At 44.1% G+C, this 20,701-nt stretch overlaps 1 protein-coding gene across 3 annotated transcripts in view; it reads right to left on the reverse strand.

Moving 5' to 3' along the window:
- The window catches only part of Dnaaf9 (dynein axonemal assembly factor 9), a 138,846-nt gene that overhangs the window by 75,522 nt on the left and 42,623 nt on the right, over window positions 1–20,701 (reverse strand). For 2 of the 3 annotated variants that reach the window (XM_076570653.1, XM_076570655.1), the window contains exons 11-16: window positions 14,793–14,874; window positions 13,987–14,023; window positions 7,437–7,524; window positions 6,261–6,337; window positions 3,302–3,346; window positions 2,575–2,620 (exon numbers count right to left, since the gene is read on the reverse strand). In XM_076570653.1, the coding sequence (XP_076426768.1) occupies window positions 2,575–2,620; window positions 3,302–3,346; window positions 6,261–6,337; window positions 7,437–7,524; window positions 13,987–14,023; window positions 14,793–14,874 (375 nt within the window). The remainder of the gene's footprint in view (window positions 1–2,574; window positions 2,621–3,301; window positions 3,347–6,260; window positions 6,338–7,436; window positions 7,525–13,986; window positions 14,024–14,792; window positions 14,875–20,701) is intronic. The other variant, XM_076570654.1, reaches the window with a different exon arrangement.

Here is a 20,701-nt window from a genome sequence, read left to right on the forward strand (position 1 = left end):
AGTCCACCATCAAGAAAAGCCAGTGCAGGAACTGATGCAGGGAACATGGAGGAACACTGCTTACGGCTTGCCTGCCTGGATTTGCTCAGCCTGCTTTCTTACACAATCGAGGACCACCTGCCTAAGGCTGGTACCACCCACAGAGGGCTAGGCTTCTTCTCCATTAATTATCAACATCCCAGACATGTCCACAAGCCAATCTGATGGAGGCAATTCCTCACTTGAAGGTCCCTCTTCGCAGGGATCTCTAGTTTGTGTCAAGTTGACAAAAACTAACCAATACACTGCCAGCGTGAGGAGCTGTGTTCAAATTCCCAGCACCCACATAAAAAGCAAGTGCTGGGGTGGGCATAGAGAAAGGAGCAGAGCCAGGGCCTGCTGACCCCAGCCTAGATCCAGGTTTCTGAGACCCTGTCTCAAAAGAGCCAAGTAAACAGCAGTAGAGCAGGGCATGTAATGTCTTCCTCCGCCCTCTGCATATACCCTCTTAAAAGGAACTGCTGAATTCTTCATCTTCTTTCTGATTCCATCTGATAAATGCTGGGATTACAGGCTTGTGTGCCCAGTTCAGGTGGTGCTGGGTCTCAAACTCAGGTCTTGGTACACGTATGCAGTATGGTGCAGTACGCTGTCCAGGTTGGCCTTTATCTTACGGACTCAAGGAATCCTCTGCCTCAGCCTCCCAAGTAGCTGACATTATAAAGCACCATGCCTGGCTTTGAATGAATTAAGCAACATAAAAGAACTGATTCTAATTTATTGCCAATCACTTCTTATTGTACCAAGCACCTTAACAAGCACCACACAAAAGTCTAAGAGAAGTCAGGGGTTAGAGGTCAGCAAGGAAATAAGGTGTTATCACCTAAATATCTGGGGCTGGACAGACGGCACAGCAGTTAAGAGCACTGGCTGCTCTTCCAGAGGACCTGGGTTTGATTCCCAGCTTCTACATGGCTGCTCAGGCAGTCTGTAACTCCAATCCCAAGGGATCAACACCCTCTTCTGGCCTCAGTGGGGACTGCATATATGTGGTGCACAGATAGAGGTCAGGCAAAACACCCATCCATACAAAATAAAAACAAAGCTAGGATAAAAAAATAAAAAGTAAAGCATTTCCAGTGTCTCAAATGATTAAAAAAAAGGATATGGTCTCACTATGTATCCTAGGCTTGCCTGGAATCACTATGTAGACCAGGTTGGCCTCGAACGCAGAGATTCAATTGTCTCTGTCTCCTGAGTGCTAGGATTAAAGGTATATACACCATGACATCTGGCAGCATTTCCCAATACATAGTGTAGACTTTTACAAAGGGACCACACACAGTATAAACAGTCATTACTCACAATTTTCAAACTATTCTTGTGTTAAGAACTCTGAAGTGCTTTCCTCCTGGGGATGGCGCTATCTTTTTATTATTACTTTTTGGGAAAAGAGGATGCATTTGTAACAAGTCATCTGCAGCTATCCACTCAACTGCAGACGACCACAGCTTTCTGGAATTAAGAAAGTGCACATATATTCTACAACCTGGATCTTGGTTTTAATCTACCATCTCATGTTCTGTTTGCCAATACTCTTTTCCTCAGGGTTGCTCTGGAGTAAATAGACCTTATTTACTTATGGCTGAAAATGTCTATAAATTCTAACTTCTTCATGCCATGCCCTTTACCCCAATGACCAATATTTCAATATATTTCTATTTTTATTTTATTTATTTTTGTTTTTTCAGGCAGGGTTTCACTATGTACTCCTAGCCGGTCTGGAACTCTCTATGTAGACCAGACTGGCCTCAAACTCACAGAGATCTGCCTGCCTCTACCTTTGGAGTGCTGGAATTAAAGGCGTACACTACCATGCCTGGCTCAGTTTATTATTATTTTTTTTTGGTTTTTTCGAGACAGGGTTTCTCTGTGTAGCTTTGCGCCTTTCCTGGAGCTCACTTGGTAGCCCAGGCTGGCCTCGAACTCACAGAGATCCGCCTGCCTCTGCCTCCCAAGTGCTGGGATTAAAGGCGTGTGCCACCACGCCCCGCTGGCTCAGTTTATTTTTAAATCATTCCATTGCCTCAGCAGAGGATACGGAAAATTCTGCTCTGACTACCCTACTTCATGAGACACAAGGGCACCTGTGGGCTATTGTCTAATTCCCCTGGTTCCTGTGAAGGCAGCCAGTGCAGATCTTATAGTGAAAAGAAGCCCTTGAAAGGCTGGAGAGATGGCTCAGCAATCAGGATATGTGCTGCTCTTCCAGAAGGCCTGAGTTCGGTTCCCAGCACCAACACTGGGCAGCTCACCACTTCCTGTAACTCCAGATCCAGAGGATCTGACGCCCTCTTCTGGTATCCACTGGGTACCAGCATACATGTGGCATACACACAAGTAAAAATAAAATCTTAAAAAACAGGGGAAAAAAGGAATCACTGAAAATTTGTTTGTTGCGCTCAGTTCACATTTCCACACAAGGTTCTCAAAATGTCAGCTGCCCGTAGAACTTCTCAGTCATTTACTTGCAACAAATCCTTTGCAGATGGCCATTCCAGCCGCTGACTCTTAAGAGTTCTGCTAACTGCTTACCGTTTTCACAAAGGACAAGCTATCTTCATTATCCAGAGGCACAATTCTAGAAGAAAGACAGTAGAGAAATACATTCAAACATTATGGTTTCTGTTTGTTTTCAAACAGGGCCTCATGTAGCCCAGACTGGCTTCAAACTCACTATGCAGCTGAGGAGTGGGGGCAGGAACACAGAAGTTTAGGGCTAGCCTGGGTTATATGAGACCCCCGTCTCAACAAAGAACAAACCAAACATTGGATTACATGTGCATAGAATTAACACTGAAAAGAATAATATCAGTACCTGACCCCAGCCTCTTAACTTCCCATGAGACCAAAAGTGGGTACACAGGGACTCAGACAAGCACAGCAAGTGTGGAATGGCAGCCCTCCCAGACTGGAATGGCAGCCCTCCCAGACTGGAATGGCAGCCCTCCCAGACTGGAATGGCAGCCCTCCCAGACTGGAGTGTGCTGAGGCCAGTAACTGTAGCAGCAATAAGGTCTCTCTCAAATACGGCTGTATGCAGCCCAGGCTGGCATTACACTTTCCAGGTATTGGAGAATGACCATGAACTTATGATCTTCTTGCCTTTCCTGAGCTATCCCACTGGCCCTCAGGTCTCAAACTCGATCCTCCTGCCTCTGCCTCCTGAGTGCTGAGGTTCCAGGCATGTACCCCAACTGGACAGCCTCTTCTCTTTGTTCTTACATTTCCCCATGAAAGGAGTCACCATGATTGCACCTACCTTCCCTGGTTATTCACAGCATGAATATGAAAAGCCACCTTGGAGCTGCAGACCAGAAAGGGAATAAAACAGAAGTCAAGACTCTTGTTCAGCACTGGGTCAGAATCCTCTGAAATTCTTGCTTCTTCAGTGTATCTTCCCTAGACTGTCAAGGCCACTCAATCAAGTGATGTCTTACCATCTTATGTTGTTGTTGTTTGTTTTTAGACAGGGTCTTACTATATAGCTCTGGCTGTCCTAGAACTCACTATATAGACCAGACTAGCCTCGAACTCATAGAGATCCTCCTGCCTCTGCCTCCCAAGTTCTGGGATTAAAGGCGTGCGCCACTACAGCTCGAGAATCATCCTTGCTTAGTTATCTTAGATGTCTTCCTCAAGGTCCCATGACATCACCAGGTATGGAACCTGGATCTTATTCCATCCATGGCCCTGCATCTGTGCTGGTTCTCAAGTCTGCCTCAACTCTTGGCTATGCACAGGCACAATATCCAATGCAGACTGACTGGGAGGGTCCTCTCCTGGCCCTGGGCTTCTGTTCCTCAGTGTCTACAGATGACTTGAATCTTCATCCTCTTTAGTACTCTTGGGTCAACTTGCCAACCCTGCTCTTTACCCAAGCAGAAGGTACTTTTGCCATTCAAAGTCCTCTGCTATGAAGGCACAGCAGGGTTAAGCATTCAGAACTGAAGAAGAACTTTCCTGCTTTCCCTCTGGGAGAAAAGGGTCTTTCTGAGACAGTCTCACTGTGTCACCTTGGCTGGCCTAGAACCTGCTCTGTAGATCAGGCTGGCCTCAAATGTGCAGTGATGCTCCTGCCTCTGCCTCCTGAGTGCTGAGATTACAGACATGTGCCACCATGCTCAGTCTTGGCTTACTCTTTCTGTAAACTTTTTTAAAAACATTTATTTTATGTATGTATGTATGTATGTATGTATGCATGCATGCATGTATGTATGTATGTATGTGTCTATACTATCTTGCACATGTAGAGGTCAGAGGACAACTTGCAGGAGTTAGTTATCTCCACCCACCATGTGGGTTCTGGGAACTGAATTCAGGTCATCAGGATTGGCAGTGAGTGATCTTACCTGGTAAGTCATCTTGCCAATTCAAGAAAGTTTTAAAACTGCATGTGCATATATAAGCTTAATTTCATGTCTTAGCAAGAGCTAGTCAATAACACATGAGCTTCCTGTGTCTACTAATTGCTCCCTCTTCCTTCGTCTTCTAAGGGAAGATATGCTAATGTGATGAACTTCGGGACCTCAGTGAAGCAATCCTGGTGGAAGGAAGCAGTTATGATTTCAGACTGAAGACTGGCCTGGGAGACTTTCTTTTTGCTCAGTGATTTCTCCTTCTGCTTCCTCTAGCTAGGATGGTTCATTCTGGCCCCAGAAACTTTACAGGTGGCATGGGCAAGAGCTGGAGGAGCAGAATGAACAGAATGACTGTCAGCCTGTGGTGACAGAAAAGGCCTCACTACCACAGCAACTAAGATTACTTGTCCAATCCCTCTACAAAGTGAGTGCTCTAAAATCAGCTGTGGAAGGCTCCCTACCTCACTTCAATCAGCACAGCTGGGGCTCCCCACTAAGGTCTTAAGGAACAGAGGTTACAAGGGGATTCCTCTGTTTCTCCCTTTTCATAGCCAGGACCTCTGGGAAGAGAGACCTGTAACAAGATGAAGGAACTGTACCAGCGTTCCGGCTCTTCCTTCCACTCAGGGAGCTGCAGCCATACACCAGAGTTCTTCCTATATGTCAGTCAACTAACCTATCCACCAAATGTTCCTTTCTTACTACTCAGGACCCCAGATGTTAAAAAAATGTGGGGCACGCAGGAACAGGCAGTAGGGCAGAGCACACCCAGAAGTATTCTTTGTCTTTTGTTTTTTTAAAGACAGGGTGCCTTAGTATTATGTAGCTCCGACTTGCCATGTGGATCAGGCTGGCTCTAACTCACAGAGATCCACCTGCCTCTGCCTCTGAAGTGCTGGGATTAAAGGTGTGTGCCACCATGCCGGGCTAGAAGTCTTCTTTTTTTTTTTTTTTTTTAAAGATTTATTTATTTATTATGTATACAGTGTTCTGCCTGCTTATATGTCTGCAAGCCAGAAGAGGGCACCAGATCTCATTACAGATGGTTGTGAGCCATCATGTGGTTGCTGGGAATTGAACTCAGGACCTCTGGAAGAGCAGTCAGTGCTCTTTACCTCTGAGCCATCTCTCCAGCCCTAGAAGTATTCTTAAATAAACTTTCCAGTATTGGTCTTTGTATAAAACTGCACACACACACAAAAATTGTCCTTTTGTGGGATGGAGGGTAGAGTGGACTGAGTTCAAGAAAATTCTGCTATGGACAGAGACAGCACAGTGCTGTAGAGGGGCATGCTGGGAGATGTGATAAGTGAACAAGGAGCCAGACTCCCTGCCACCTGAAGGGCAGGTGAGCTCCAGAGCAAGTCTCTGTCTCTGTCTCTGTCTCTGTCTCTGTCTCTCTCTCTGAGACAGGGTTTCTCTGTGTAGCCTGGTTATCCTGGAACTCACTCTATAGACCAGGCTGGCCTTGAACTCACAGAGATCTGCCTGCCTTGGCCTCCTAAGTGACACCTGACAGCAAGTCTCTTCATTAGTGATTATCTTCATGTGCCTAAATCTCCTGTCCCTCCCAACTCTACCTTTGAGGTTCCCCTGCTTTCACCTACTTATCTCTAGGACCAGGAACCACAGTTCTAGTATGAATCTGCCTCACATTCTAGTTTTCAAAACCTATGTAAGACTCTTCCTGATACAGCTTTTCCATCCTGATCGTGAATGATTTTCCTTCATCCTATTATTTTATTGGAACATTTCTCAAAAGGAGAGAAGGGTGGAATATAAATTATAAAGGACAAGGGGATCTTTAATTTTTTTCTTAATTCTCATAAAAAATACATAAAAGTATCAGCTATAGCTTACCGTAGATCCGCTTTGAATGAAACCAATTCAGTGAATGCTAGCTCAGATTCCAGAGTATGCTCTGCTACCTCCTTGGCCTGTAAAACCAGCAACAAAACAATTAGCTTTCAAGCAGCAAAAGTATCTATATCACTGACAGGAAAGGCCCTTCTAAAAGGTGGCCAGTGCCCTTCCCTTCTATGTGACTACTTTGTATACCTCAAAAGATTAAAGTGAAAGCATCAGGTTATGGGGACAGGTGCCTGCTGGACTCACAGGAAACTGTACTTAGGCAGGGGCGCACTGGCATCTGATCTGCTGGAGAAATGGAGGCAGCCAGTTAGGCAGCTGGAGTGCTATTCGAGCACTGGCAATGTGCTGGGGAGGGACCAATGCCCTCAGTTTCTGCTAGACATTAAAAATATTCAAATAACTCAAGCTACAGATGATCAGGGGGAAAAAAACGATGTGAGAATATATATTGAAGGACATCTCATGGATCTGCAGAGGCTTTCTACTATGCAGCAGCTAAAAGAGCTGAGGAAACCCACATCATTACCAGGATTCAAGTTCGGTAGGAAGGGGATGCCAAGGGGCTGTGACTACAGCTACAGTCCCTCTGAGATCTACATCATACACAACCTTTCCACTGTCAACTGGCTTCCTTCAGGAAAAGTCCTACTGGCTTTGGAAGGCATCAAGCCGTCTCTTCTCATCTTACTGGGTCAGATTTAGGAATCCAACTCAGCAGGGCAGGTTAACCGCAAAACAGCAAGGAAGAAACTGGTCAGAGAGCGAGTATATGCAGGCTTGCCTAAGAAAGGTAAGTCAGACTTTCTAGCCCATATTGAGTTTTAAACACTCAATTAGGAGAAACAACTACATAGCTCAAAATAAGCTTTACTAGCTTCATTAAAATTCAGTGGAATAACCTTTTGTTTTCCTTTGACTTCTCAAAGTGTCCTGTCTATTAACCAAACGATGACTTTTCTTTTTAACACAAACAGGTGTTTATAAAGGCTCACAAAATAGTAGCAGCATGGCCACAGGCAGCAGCTGCTCAAGTGCTATCGGCTTAACTACCAAGGCCCTAACTCACACACAAATGAGTACTGCAAGGCATCCAAAGAACAAAACGGTTAGGGTGATTTACATTAAATAATAACTTCCAAAACAGAAACATGGTACTCAAATTACCTTTGCCAGACTGCAAGTTTTAGCATAACATGCAATGGCAGCCAAAACAGCCTCAATAACAGCAGCATATATCTGGGATAAGAGCCTACTTTAAAAACAAAAAATAATGGTTAATAGAGTATCACAAAGTCTCATAAAAAACTGTATGCCTGGGGCAGAAGAGATGGCTCAGTAGTTAAGAGCACTGGCTGCTCTTCCAAGAGGACCAGGGTTCAATTCCCAGCACCAGCACAGCAGCTCACAGCTGTCTGTAAAGACATTTCCAGGGGATCAGATGTCATTTTCTTGACTTCAAAGGCGCTGCACACACATGGCACACAACACAGAAGCAGACAGAACACTTACCCACATAAAATAAATTTTAAAAATATTCTTTAAGAAAAGTTCTATGCCCATAAACGGTGCTCCATAAGGATCTTTTAAAAAAGATGGGGTCTTGTATGTAAGGCAGGCCTCAAACTATCTTCTTGCCTTCTAAACTGCTGGTATTACAGGCATAAAGCACCATGCCTGCCTCCCAAGAAATCAACTTTTTGTTTGTTGTTTTTCTTGAGACAGGGTTTCTCTGTGTAGTTTTGGTGCCTGTCCTGGATCTCGCTCTGTAGACCAGGCTGGCCTTGAACTCACAGAGATCTGCCTGGCTCTGCCTTCCGAGTGCTAGGATTAAAGGCGTGCGCCACCACTGCCCAGTGAGAAATCAACTTTTAATAATGGTTTTAAATAAACCAAGAAAAGTGTCAAAATGGAACTAACTGAAAAACGGAATTCTAAATTCATGTCAAAAGAGACTCTCAACTTTAACTCATAGCTCCTTACACCAGGTGCTGGCAACTGAACCTGGGTCCTCTGGAAGAGCAGCCAGTGCTCTTAACCACTAAACTATCTCTCCAGACTGTGTTTTTGTTTTCATTTTGTCAGGGTCTTACTCCATACACTGGTGTAGAATTCACAATGCAGATCACGTTGGCCTTAAACTTGCAGGATCTTCCTGACCCCATGTCCAAAGTGCTGAGATTATAGGTGTGCTACAACCTCCAGCTTCTGGGTTATTAATTTATTTATTGTGTCATATGTAGTAATATTTGCTCTGCCCATGACCTTGGGCTATACAGCCCAAAGGAAGCAGTGCTTCCTGCCATTGTAAGTGACCTCTGATAAGGGGTTGGAGAAGAGTCACATGGAGGAGGTGGATTGGCTCCTGGTCAGATCAGAGGATGACTTCTGATGTCTACTCCACTCTGTAATTGTGAGTGTATTTCCTCAATTTATATCTTAATAAATTCTGTTACCCATTTAATAGACTCATATGGATTGAATCGTAATAGTCTGTACATCTTTTTTTATACTTATATACCCAGAGTCTTAAATTTTTCTTGGGGGAAAAAAAAGGATTGTTGGGCTAGAGAGATGGCTCAGCAGTTAAGAGCACTTGCTGCTCTGACCGAGGACCTGGGCTTGATTCCCAGCACCTACAAGGTGGCTCACAACCATCTCTAACTCCAGTTCTAAGGGATCTGAGGGCTCCTTCTATTTCCACAAGTAGCAGGTATATATGAGGTACATATATATACATTCAGGCAAAACACTTACATACATAAAATAAAAAAAATAGAAAAAGGTTGGTTGAGTGGAAAAAGTTTAAGAAGCCCCACTTAAAAAAAAAAAAGGAACTTTAAACTTTCTTAAAGTCATGTATTTATTTGCTATACTCTACTCTTGTTTAATTTTTTTTTTTTAAGACAGTGCCTTACCTCACCATGTTGCCCTAGGTGGTTTGGAACTCACTATATAGACCAGGTTGGCCTTAAACTCACAGAGATCCACCAGTCTCTGCCTCAAGTGCTGGGATTCCAAGCAAGCTTTACTATGCCCAACTAAACCTTCTCAAGAAGAACAGGAACAACAATGGGCTGGACAGACAGCTCAGGAATTAAGAGCACAAACTGCTCTGACGGAGGCCCTGAACTTGGTCTCCAGCACTCATGTTAGACGCCTCACAACCAGTGGGAACGCCAGCTCCGGGGCTCTGACATCTCTGGCCTCCTTGGGCATCTGAACTCATGTGCACATACTCATACAGACACACAAAGACACCTAATTAAAAATGATTTTAAGACGTCTTTAAAAATAAAGGAAAATAAAATAAAAAACTAGTTAGCTCAACAGTAAAAGAGCAACTTTCCCTGTTTGTGAGCAAGAACAGCTTTATTCTTAACAACAAAATTAATAGACGCCCCCCACCCCCAGACTGTGAACAAGAACAACTCCTCAGACACAGGGATTCCTGTGTACTGATACAGACGTAAGGTCTTTCCAGAAACACCACCACACTCCTTCCTCTCTGTCTTCTCCCCACTAGACGTGCTGAAGGTCTGCCATATTATCAACTCAGGATGGGAATGTCAGCTGGTCAGCAAAGTAAAGAGTGAGTTTGAAAAGAAACAGGGGCAGGCCACTCCCCAAGCAGCTTGTCGGGTTAAGGATGCCCAGGCTCTTCTTGATTAGGACAACTGTAGAGAAAAGGGGCTCATTCATCAGACCCTGAAAGGAAAGAGAACTTGCCTAAGGAGGAATTACCAGGACCTCTCAGAGAATACATGTATTGAAATCTGTGAGACTCTTCTAATGGGTTAATGTCTCTCCAAGCACAACACGTTGTCTACGGCCAAAGACTCACAGCAAACCTGAACTCGGCTCTCATCTTGGTGCCACACTGCACTGCCATCTCCTTCAATTCCTGTCTCACACCTCCACTTTACAGGTCATAAATCAGAGTTGCAGAAGAAAGAGGAACAAATTAGTTCAAGTAACAAAATGACAAGCCAGGCAGGGTGGCGCACGCCTTTAATCCCAGCACTGAGGAGGCAGAGGCAGGCCAGTCTCTGAGTTTGAGGTCAGCCTGGTCTACATAGTAAGTTCCAGGCCAGTCACAGCTACATAGTAGGACCCTGTAGGACATGCTAAAGAGACATAGGCAGGAAGACCACCAGTTGAGACCAGCACAGACAACACATTTTGGGCTGGAGAGATTGCTGAGTGGTTAAGAACACCCACAGCTCTTGTAGAGAACCTGGCTTGGATTCCCAGCACTCAGGTAAGGCAGCTCACAACCACCAAGGGATCCAACACACTCTTCTGGCTTCCTTGAAATGAGAAAGAAATGGCAACTCCACATATCAGTGCCTCCTGGTCGTTAGCCAGACCAGAGCAGAGGGTGTGGTGGTAGGAAGGGCCTGGCAGGTACACTAACAATGAGTTTGTCCACTTCTGGGTGAGATTAGAAAGATTTCTACATACCACAACACTTGAGAGAATGATTTATGTTTTTTGTTGTTATTGTTTTGTTTTTGAGGCAGGGGATCATGAGCCACAAGCCAGCCCTGAAGTTGATATGTAGCCAGGACTGATTTGAACCATCTGGAACCTCCTTGAATGCAAATATGGAGATACAGGTGTGTGCTACCAGACTGGATGGGGTCAAGTTATACAAAGACTAAACTTCAAGACATACAAAGATACCGCCATTACTGCCTTGGTTCAATATCACTCAGTTCAATACTGGCTAAGGACCCCCTCCCCTCTGCACTTCCTTGATTCAAATATCACTCCATCTAATACTAGCTACTCTGCTTTACTTAGCCTGCCCAGAACTTTAGACAAACCCTCAATACAGAAACCAGTACCTGACTACTAAGCCACCTAACGGCCCGTGTAGTGTTGGTGTCACCTTCACCAGGATCCCACCAAGTCCAGGTCCCCACTAGCACTGTGATCTGGAATATCTGACATGGCTCTAAGTACCCCTTAATATTAACCCTGGATGCAAGGTAGAGCAGACATCAGCCAGCTACCAAGGAAGCAAGACATGTAGAAAATAAGGTAACAAGCCATGAACCTCGTGGAAAAGCACAGATAAGAAACATGGGTTAATTTAAGTGTAAGAGTTAATAATAAGCCTGAGTTACCAGCCGAGCATTTATAAGTAATATTAAGCCTCTGAGTGGTTATTTAGGAAAGGGTAGGAGGGAGGGAACGTCTGCTTACAGACAACTTTTGGTAGTCAGTTATGTCCTTTCACCTGCCTGGGGCAGGGTCTTTCTGGTTGTTCTGCTGCTCTGTGTATGCTCTGCTAGTTGGCCCATGAGCCTCTAGGCACTTCCTCTGTCTCTGCCTCCTATCTTGACAGAAGAATACTGGAATTACAGAGGCAAGCCATGGCATCCAGATTTTTGTGGGTTCTGGGAATAGAATTCAGGTCATTCAGCTTGCTCAAAAAGTGCTTTTAACCTGTTAAGTCATTGCTGGCCCTTTTATTTTTCATTTAAAAAACATTTATTGATTGATTTGTATATGGGAGGGTATGCAGCCTGCACCCATGTTGTAGAGCAATATGAAATAGTCAATCCTAGAGGGAATGCTCATCAACTCAGGGAATTCTATTTTTAAATTTTATTCTCTTTACTTATTTTTTTTTTGGTTTTTTATTGTTTAATTTTATTTTTTTGGCTTTTTGAGACAGTTTCTTTGTGTAGCCCTGGCTGTCCTGGAGCTCAGTCTCTACACCAGGTTGGCCTTGAACCCAGAGATCCACCTGCCTCTGCATCTGAGTCCTGGGCAAGACAGGAAATTCTAAAGGAAAGTTGATGAAGACTCAGAGAGTAAACAACTTGTTAAGTCTCAGAAGTCCTTGAAACTGACCAGTGCACAAGGCCTCTCCATCTCCAGGGTTATGTGTCCTCAGGGCTGTTGAGGAGACTCTCCAATCTGTTGAGCTTTATCACCCAGGCTGGAATGGGCAGTCAGTGACCCAGCTCTAGCTGTTTAGGAGTCATCCATGCTTCTATAAGTAACCTCAATAAACAAACTGGCTTACCAAGTCGAACTTTTGTGGTAAAGTGAGTACATGTTTATTTGTGTCTCCCAGGAACAGTGTCACACAACAGGGCACCATATGCATGTAAAGGTCAGAGAACAACTCAAGAGAGTTGGTTCTCTCCTTCTCTCTGGATTCTAGGGACCACAGGCTTGGCAGTGAGCACTCTTACTTGCTGAGATATCTTGCTCCCTCTCTCTTTTTAATTTTTATGTTTTGGCCAGGTATTTTATCATGGTGACAAGGAAAGTAACTAATACAACCATGTCTCAAGAAAAAGAAATGTAGTGAGCAGAAAGTCATGTACAGTAAGCAGACTGTCACATGCAGTCAGCAATGTCATGGGTAGTGCCTCATGTCTGTTGTTGGAGAAGCTTCACTATGACCAATGCATGGTCTTTGAGAGCTTGTTTGGAGAGTCTAACAGGAGAGTGCGATACTTGTACTCCCTGGACTGACTATCACTGCCTTCCAACTGGAGAGGGAAGTCATCATTTTGCAGAGTACACAGCCTTTATAGGAAGGGGATGGCACTGTCTAACCAGGCAGACTAACCAAACCAACCCTGAAGAGGCAGGTGGATCTCTGTGATTTCAAGCCAGCCTGGGCTACAGAGTGCGTTCCAGGAAAGGCGCAAAGCTACACAGAGAAGCCCTCTCTCGAAAAACCAAAAAACCAACAAACAAAAATGAAAAAAAAAAAAAAAAAAAAAACAAAGCAACCCTGATATTCAACAGGAATGCTGCAGCCAGACTACCCTCATACACAGAAACCTAGCTCATTGCGCATTGTGCTGGAGCCCACTAGGTTTCTTAGTGGCTATACCCAGCAGGACTGCATAAGAGGTTGACTGGACCATGGGCCTGGGTACCAGGTGACTGTAACTAGCAAGGTGGAAGTCTTTTGCTCCACCCCTTGGCATTGTTATAAAAGACCTTTGGAGTAAAGTTCTAGGCTGGTGGATAAGGATCCAGGCCCACCCGAGTCTATCCTGTGTTTTCTCTCTGTTCCTCTCCTCTCTATTTCTAACTAAGTCTCTTAACCCTCATTTCTCAAGAGTTCCTGGAGTAAATAAGTGTGGGGACTGGTCCACCACAGCAGTGATCTATAGACAACTATTGTGGCCAATCCCTGCTGGCCTTTGAAAGAAGTGGTTTAGAACTCTCAGTTATGGTGGGCACTCGGGTGAAGAGGATACCTTTATTCTTCCTTTATGTAAAGGGAAGGAAGTCAATACTAAGTAGGGCCTCTCTAAAGTTACACAGATGATATTTAGAACACAGCTTTGTTCTACAAGCCTGAATGTCAAGTCCAGAGGAAACACTCTTCAGACCAGATGAGATAACAGATTGCAGATTCCCAAGGAATTGCAGAATGTTTTGTTTTGGGAAAAAACTCAATTGAACATGTTTTACTGTGTATAAAAGGAAGTTATCTCATTTAAATGTATGGGAGCACACACAGGAAGTCTGGGAGGAGGTCCAGAGGGAGGAGTAGATGGCAAAGCTTGCAAAGTCCTCTGGCCTAGGTTCCAGCTGAGAGGTTCTGAGGCTTGACTGGAAAATGCACAGCAATGTCTCCTCATTAGCAGGCATCCTAATCACTCAAGGGGAAGCAGGAGAGCCACAGAGAGAAACTCATTTTCGAGAGAAGAAATAAAACTAGCACAGGACTTACATTTGTTCAGTTGTCCTGGGCAGCTTGTCTTCGTCACCTGGAAAGGGAAAGGTTTCCTTTGAAGTTACACACAGCAGCTGCACAGACATCAGTGGGCCTATCTTCTTGAACTTTGACTCCCTGTCCGTTTTTCAACTCATTCCACAGAATCTTAGGCTCTCGGATGTTTTGAATTTTAGAAAAAAATTAACATTGAGGTTCTGCTGACCCCTCCCCTGTATTTCCTAATCTGACCTAAGTAATTTTTCTTTCTAGAGTTTCCTGATTTCTGTATCAATGGCTTCGGATGTACTGACCTTTGGGAAGCAATGCTGGGAGCCACACTCAATTCACAAGTTTTCCCCAAGTCTCTTTGGATACCTGAAGCTTCAGAGTACCCCAGCAAGCAAGGTCCTTGTGCTCAGCCAGCCTTCCTGAAGGATATGGCCGCAGGTCCTCAGCTATGGGGTGTCCTATCACGGCCAATTCTCCCTCTTCTCACAAAAGCAATTAGGCAGACTTCAGCCATGTTACCCAAAGTCACACTGTCGCCCACATCCCCTGGTATCTCCAACTAAGCCTCAGTAATCTTCGACTTTCTTCTGACACTGAGCGCAGGGCACACACGGCTAGACCTCAAACTATTGGATGAACCAAAGGTTTCTCTCCTAAAACACATTCTGTGAGGAACGAGTTAGACACATCAGTTTTCAAGTTGCAATCAGGAAGGGGGTCAAGGCCCACAAGATGTATTTTGCATAAATTAGTAAATCGTGTGTTAACTTCTCCTTCGCGGGAGGAACCATTAGGTATTTACAGGGACTTACCCAAGTACGGAACATGAGTAGCACCAAAAAAGTACGTCCTTGAACACGCCAGAGGCCCCTTTGGTGAGACACACTGGGCGACCTGAGTATCAGAGGGAAAGGAAGATGAATGTACTAGGAGCTGGTGAGTTGGCTCAGTGAGTAACCACGCTCACCTCACAAGCCCAGCCATCTGACTTCCTTCCCAAGACCCATGCAGAGATGGAGAGAGAGAACAGACTGCACAAGGTTGTCCTCTGGCCTCCACTCAGGTGCCGAGGCACATGCATGGCCCCATCCCACTTCATGAACATACACACAATAATCCAACTTTTAAAAAAGAGCACACTTGGCCAGGCAGTGGTGAGCCAGGTGGATCTGTGAGTTCAAGGCCAGCCTGGTCTACAGAGTGAGATCCAGGACAGGCTCCAAAACACAGAGAAACCCTGTCTCGAAAAGTTAAAAAAAAAAAAAAAAAGGAAACTTAGACATGTGATGCTGGAGAAACAAAAAACAAATAGTGAATGAAATAAAGTTTATTTAACTGAAACATTTAATTTTTTAAGACAAAGACTCCTTAATTTGATTTAAACAACAGTATTATGTATTCATTTTAAGTTTGATTTTATTTATATTTATTTATTTGTGTGAGAGGTACATACAGGTATACTATAGTGAAATTCAGATAACAGTTTTTGGAGTTGGTTTTCCTCTTTTACCACATGAATTCAGGGGTGTCCTGGTTATCTTTAACCGTCAGTCTGACACAGCCTAAACTCACCTGGGAAGAGAGTCTCAATCGAGGGACTGCAAAGATTAGATTGGCCTGTGGGGTATGTCTGTAGGGGAACCACTAGCAGAGAGAAGAGAGTCCATCCTACTGTGGGCAGTGGTCTTAGGCCGTGTAAGAAAGCTAGCTAAGCATGTGAGGAGATCAGCAAGCAGTGCTCTCCAGAGTCTCCACTTCAACTTCCGGCTTGAGTTCCTGTCCCAGCTTCACTTAATGATGAACTGTGATCTCAAAGTATAAGTCAAATAAATCCTTTCCCTCTCTAAATTGCTTTGGTCAGTGTTTTTGTTTGTTTGTTTTTGAAACAGGATTTCTCTGTGTAGCCCTGGCTGTCCTGGAACTTGCTCTGTAGACCAGGCTGACCTCAAACTGAGAGATCTGCCTGCCTCTGCCTCCCAAGTGCTGGGATTAAAGGCTTGGTCAGTGTTTTTTGTTTTTAAATAAAGATTTACTTTTATTATTTATTAATTGTGCATGTGTATCTTATCTATGTGGGAGTATGTATGTATGAGTGCAGTACCTTAGGAAGCCAGAAGCCAGAGGCCTAGGAACTCCTGGAACTACAATTATAGGCAGTGCTGAATCTCCATGTGGTTGCTGGGAATCCAACTCAGATCATCTGGAAGAACAGCCAGTGCTCTTAACCACTGAGCCATCTCTCCAGACCACTGCTCAGAGTTTTATCACAACAGAAGGAAAAACAGAATACAGGGATCGAACTTGGATCGTCAGGCTGGGCAGCAGTCGACTTGAGCTGCTAAGCCCTATCATCAACCCTCTGTGTTCACTGCTGTTTTCCCCACTTTGGCTACACTGTGAGGTTGCTGTTGGGTAGTCAGCCCAGGATACTAATGAATTTACACCTCATGAGGAAAAAGCAGGCAATGTGTTTGGGTCTGGGCTGCCATTATCATTCAGCCCAGAGAATTCAGAAAATTCACATGGCCCACATGACACAGGGACATAAGGGGACAGCTATAAATTCCCAACTTCCTTTGAACTTCATCTCTGCATGTTTGGGGCTGGAGAGACGGCTCAGTGGTTAAGAGCATTGGCTGCTATTCCAGAAGACAGGGGTTCAATTCTCAGCACCCACATGGACAGTTCACAACCATCTGTAACTCCAGTTGCAGGGGATCTGATGCCCTCTTCTGACCTGGCCTTTGTAGGCACCAGGTAGGCAAATGGTACACAGATACACATACATGCAAAACATCCATACAAATAAAAAGAGAGAGAGAAATTTATATTCATCAAGTGTTCCTAAGGTATCAAACACAAAATGCAAAAATGCTGTCTTCAAAAACAAAGATGGGGCTGCAGAGATGGTCCAGTTACGGCATCTGTTCTTCCAGAAGAGACAGCTTTGGTTTCCGGAACACACACACATAGTGGGCTCATGAGCATCTCTGCAGGCACCAGTCACAGATGGTACACACGCAGGAAAAACATTCATATACACAAAATAAAATAGATCTAAAAGAACAAATAAAAAAAAAAAAAACAACCCCAAACTAAAGGAGGGTCGGCCAGTAAGGTATCTCAGCAGGTAAAGGTGCCTGTTTGTAAGCCTGACAACTTATACTGTTGGATGCACTGGACCCACAAGGTGTAAGTACAGAACCTATTCCCATGAATGCACACACATATACTAAAATAAATAAATAAAAATGTAAACAAGGGCTGGAGAGATGGCCCAGTGGTTAAGAGCACTCACTGCTCTTCCAGAGGTCCTGAGTTCAATTCCCAGCACCCACATGGTGGCTCACAACCACTTGCAATTAGATCTGGTGCCCTCTTCTGGCCTGCAGGGTCACATGCAGGCAGAACACTGTATACATAAGAAATCAATAAACCTTTAAAAAAAAAAGTAACAAAGAAACATCGTGGGGCATCTAACAGAGACAGGAGGATCCCTGAAGCTTGCTGCCAGCCAGTCTAGCCAAGTCAGCAAGCTCCAGGCTCAAAGAGAGATTGCCTCAGAAACGTAAGGTAGAGTGGAAACAGCTGGGCTCAGCAGTTAGGAGTGTGTACTGACGGCTCTTGCAAAGGATAGGAGTTGGGTTTCCAGAACTCGACATCAGCAGCTCACAACCACCGGTCACTCCAGCTCCAGGTGTTACTAAGCCTCTACTGCCAATAACACCAGCACTCCCCTGCACACACACGATAATAAAGTTCAGACTCAATGAATATGAATGTTTACTATAAAAATGTAAACAAAAAAAAACCATAAAGGAATGCTGGTGTGGTGGTCTGTGTCTATGATCTTGGGAGGGTTCAGGGTCATCTTCAGCCCTTGAACATATTGAGTTCAAGGTCAGTCTAGGCTACATGAGACCTTGTCTCAAAGGACAAACCAAAAACAAACAAACAAATCAATCATGAAAGAATGGAAATTAGGACACTATAGAAAACAGCTAAATGTTTACAAGTATTCCCTCTTTCCATTTTAGTCTAATGGAGCCATAGCAGACACCGACATTTTTCTTCACTCTCTTCATGTGCATGGATGCTCTGCTTGCAGGTGTGTCTGTGCCATGGATGCTTTGCTTGCAGGTGTGTCTGTGCATGGATGCTTTGCTTGCAGGTGTGTCTGTGCCATGGATGCTCTGCTTGCAGGTGTGTTTGTGCCGTGGATGCTTTGCATGCAGGTGTGTCTGTGCATGGATGCTCTGCTTGCAGGTGTGTCTGTGCACCACTTGTGTATTCAGTGCCCATGGAGGCCACCTGTGGGCATCGGATCCCCAAGAACCAGAGTTAGAGACAGTTGGGAGACACCTGCTAGAAACCGAACCTGGGTCCTCTGGAGAACAGCCAGTACTCTTAACTAAAAAGCCATCTCTCCAGCCCCACAAGGCATTTTTCTGCAATGACAACAGAATTTTGTTATAGAACACGAAACTGCTTTTGTTATGAGTCTGCACATTTTATGTGGCACTTGTTAATTTTAAATCACCCACAGGTGGCACAGAAGCAGATTAGAGTTAGAATACACCTGCTTTCTGCTCATTGTTTTTACATTTTAACTTTAGAGGCTTTTTAAAAGAGATTTATTTATTTATTATGTATACAGGGTTCTGCTTGCATGTATGCAGAGCTCATTACAGATGGTTGTGAGCCACCATGTGGTTGCTGGGAATTGAACTCAGGACCTCTGGAAGAGCAGTCAGTGCTTTTAACCTCTGAGCCATCTCTCTAGGCCCCAAGCCTTTATTATTTTAATCAAATTTATTTTCTGCGTTTGAGTGTGCAAGTGTGTGCATGTGTGAGCATGTGTGTGTACACATGCCAGGACATTGTGTGGAGAATCAGTTGTCTCTTTCTATCCTATGGGTTCCAAGGATTGAACTCAGGTTGCCTAGCTTAGCAAACTTCCCATCCCACCCCCAGCATTGAGCCATCTCATCAGCCTGGGAACTGATCTATCTTCAAGGTCAAGAATGAGTTCTTGGTATGTCTAGTCTAGCATCAAACACATTTCTCATTTGTGTTACAATGTTTCTGATTTCTGGCATTTCCTTTTGATTCTTTCTTAGAGTTTCTAATTCTCTGCTTACTCATCTATTCTTAAATGTCTACTTTTTGCATCAGAGTCTTAACTATTAATTATGTTTATTTCAAATTCTCTCTCCAGGTCTAGGGCTATAGCTCAAAGATGGAACAGTTGCTTAGTATTCTTAAGACACTGGGCTCCATCTTATATTGCAAATAACAATAATAAAAAGTTATATTGAACATTTATAAAAATGAGTGCTGTCTGATTTTGAAGGTTATATATTACCATCCTCCCACCCCTTGAGACAAGAGTGTTGCTATGCTGTTCAAGCTAGCTTTGAACTTGTGATTTTCCTTCCCCAACCTCCTGAGTGATGGGACTACAGACATCTGCCAACAGACCTGACTTTTCTTTAGAATTATTGTAATTGTCTTTTCACCCAATATTTTTTCCTTGCCTCTTGGTACGCCTTGAAACAGTCTGTTGAAGCTAGACACAATAACTCAAGTAATAGGGACTGAGATAAGCAAGCCTTTTAGTGCAAGACTGGATGTTAACCTGGCTGAGTGTTGAGTTGTGTGTAGTATTTTTTTGTAGCTCCAAGTACCATGGGCTTCATATTCTTGTAGTCCTGTATGTCTGTGTCTTTGAGTTTCCTAAGAACTTCTTGGTGATCTGCTGCTCAGATACAGCAGATCTGTTGCGATGGTGCTAAGAGAATGGGGAGGGGGTATTCTCTAACCTTATGATTAAGTCTCAGTATTTGGGTGTGCTTGTAACCTTCATGAGAGCTTCTTAACTTTTTCTTCCCTGCTTCTCAGGAAGGCTAGAGTGTGATAAGGTTAGAGGAATGCCTTTCTTCTATGTGGAATGGGACTTTGGTAAAATCTTTTATTTTGGAGAGGAGGCCTATATTACTACTTTTCTCATATTATAAATGACTTTATCCACCTGCCTCATCGTCCATGAGGATTTTTTTCTTGGCTCTTTACCATTAGAGCCTGTCAGGGTTCTAGAAATTAAACCCATGAAAATGTGGCACTCCTTCTAAGACTGCATACCCTGTAAGTTTCTCACCCATACTAAGACCACATTCAGATCCCAGGATTTCATCACAGTTTCCACTTGAGGGGTTTCGGCCATCTTCCAGAGCCCAGAGTGGCAGTTTGAATGGATCCAAGAATAGGGTTTTTTTTTTTTTTTTAACACTTCAGAGTCATAATTCTTTTCATTTATTTTTATTTTATGTGTATGAGTATTTTGTATGATGAATGTCTTGTACCACTTGCGTGCCTTGTGACTAAAGATTCAGACATAAGATTCACTGGAACTAGAGTTACAGATGGTTCTAAGCCACCACGTGGGTGCTGGGAATCAAACCTGGGTCCTTTGGAAGAGGCTCTTAACCATGAGCCATCTCTCCAGCCCAGAAAGTCATGATTCTTGATTGGCCCTCAGGGACTCTGTCCAAAAGAGTGGCTTCTTGTTAGTGTTGGCTGGGTGGTGTCAAAGCCACGGTGACACTTGGCCTCCTCTGAGACTACACTGAAGAGGGTTAAGGTGGAACAACATCTCACTATCTTCCAGTCTGTGAGGGAGTGGGTCTAGGCAATTCTCACATCCTTTCAGGGCAGGGGTGGG

Source organism: Peromyscus maniculatus, chromosome 4, assembly GCF_049852395.1.
Source record: "Peromyscus maniculatus bairdii isolate BWxNUB_F1_BW_parent chromosome 4, HU_Pman_BW_mat_3.1, whole genome shotgun sequence".
In the NCBI taxonomy this organism is placed as follows: Eukaryota; Metazoa; Chordata; class Mammalia; order Rodentia; family Cricetidae; genus Peromyscus; species Peromyscus maniculatus.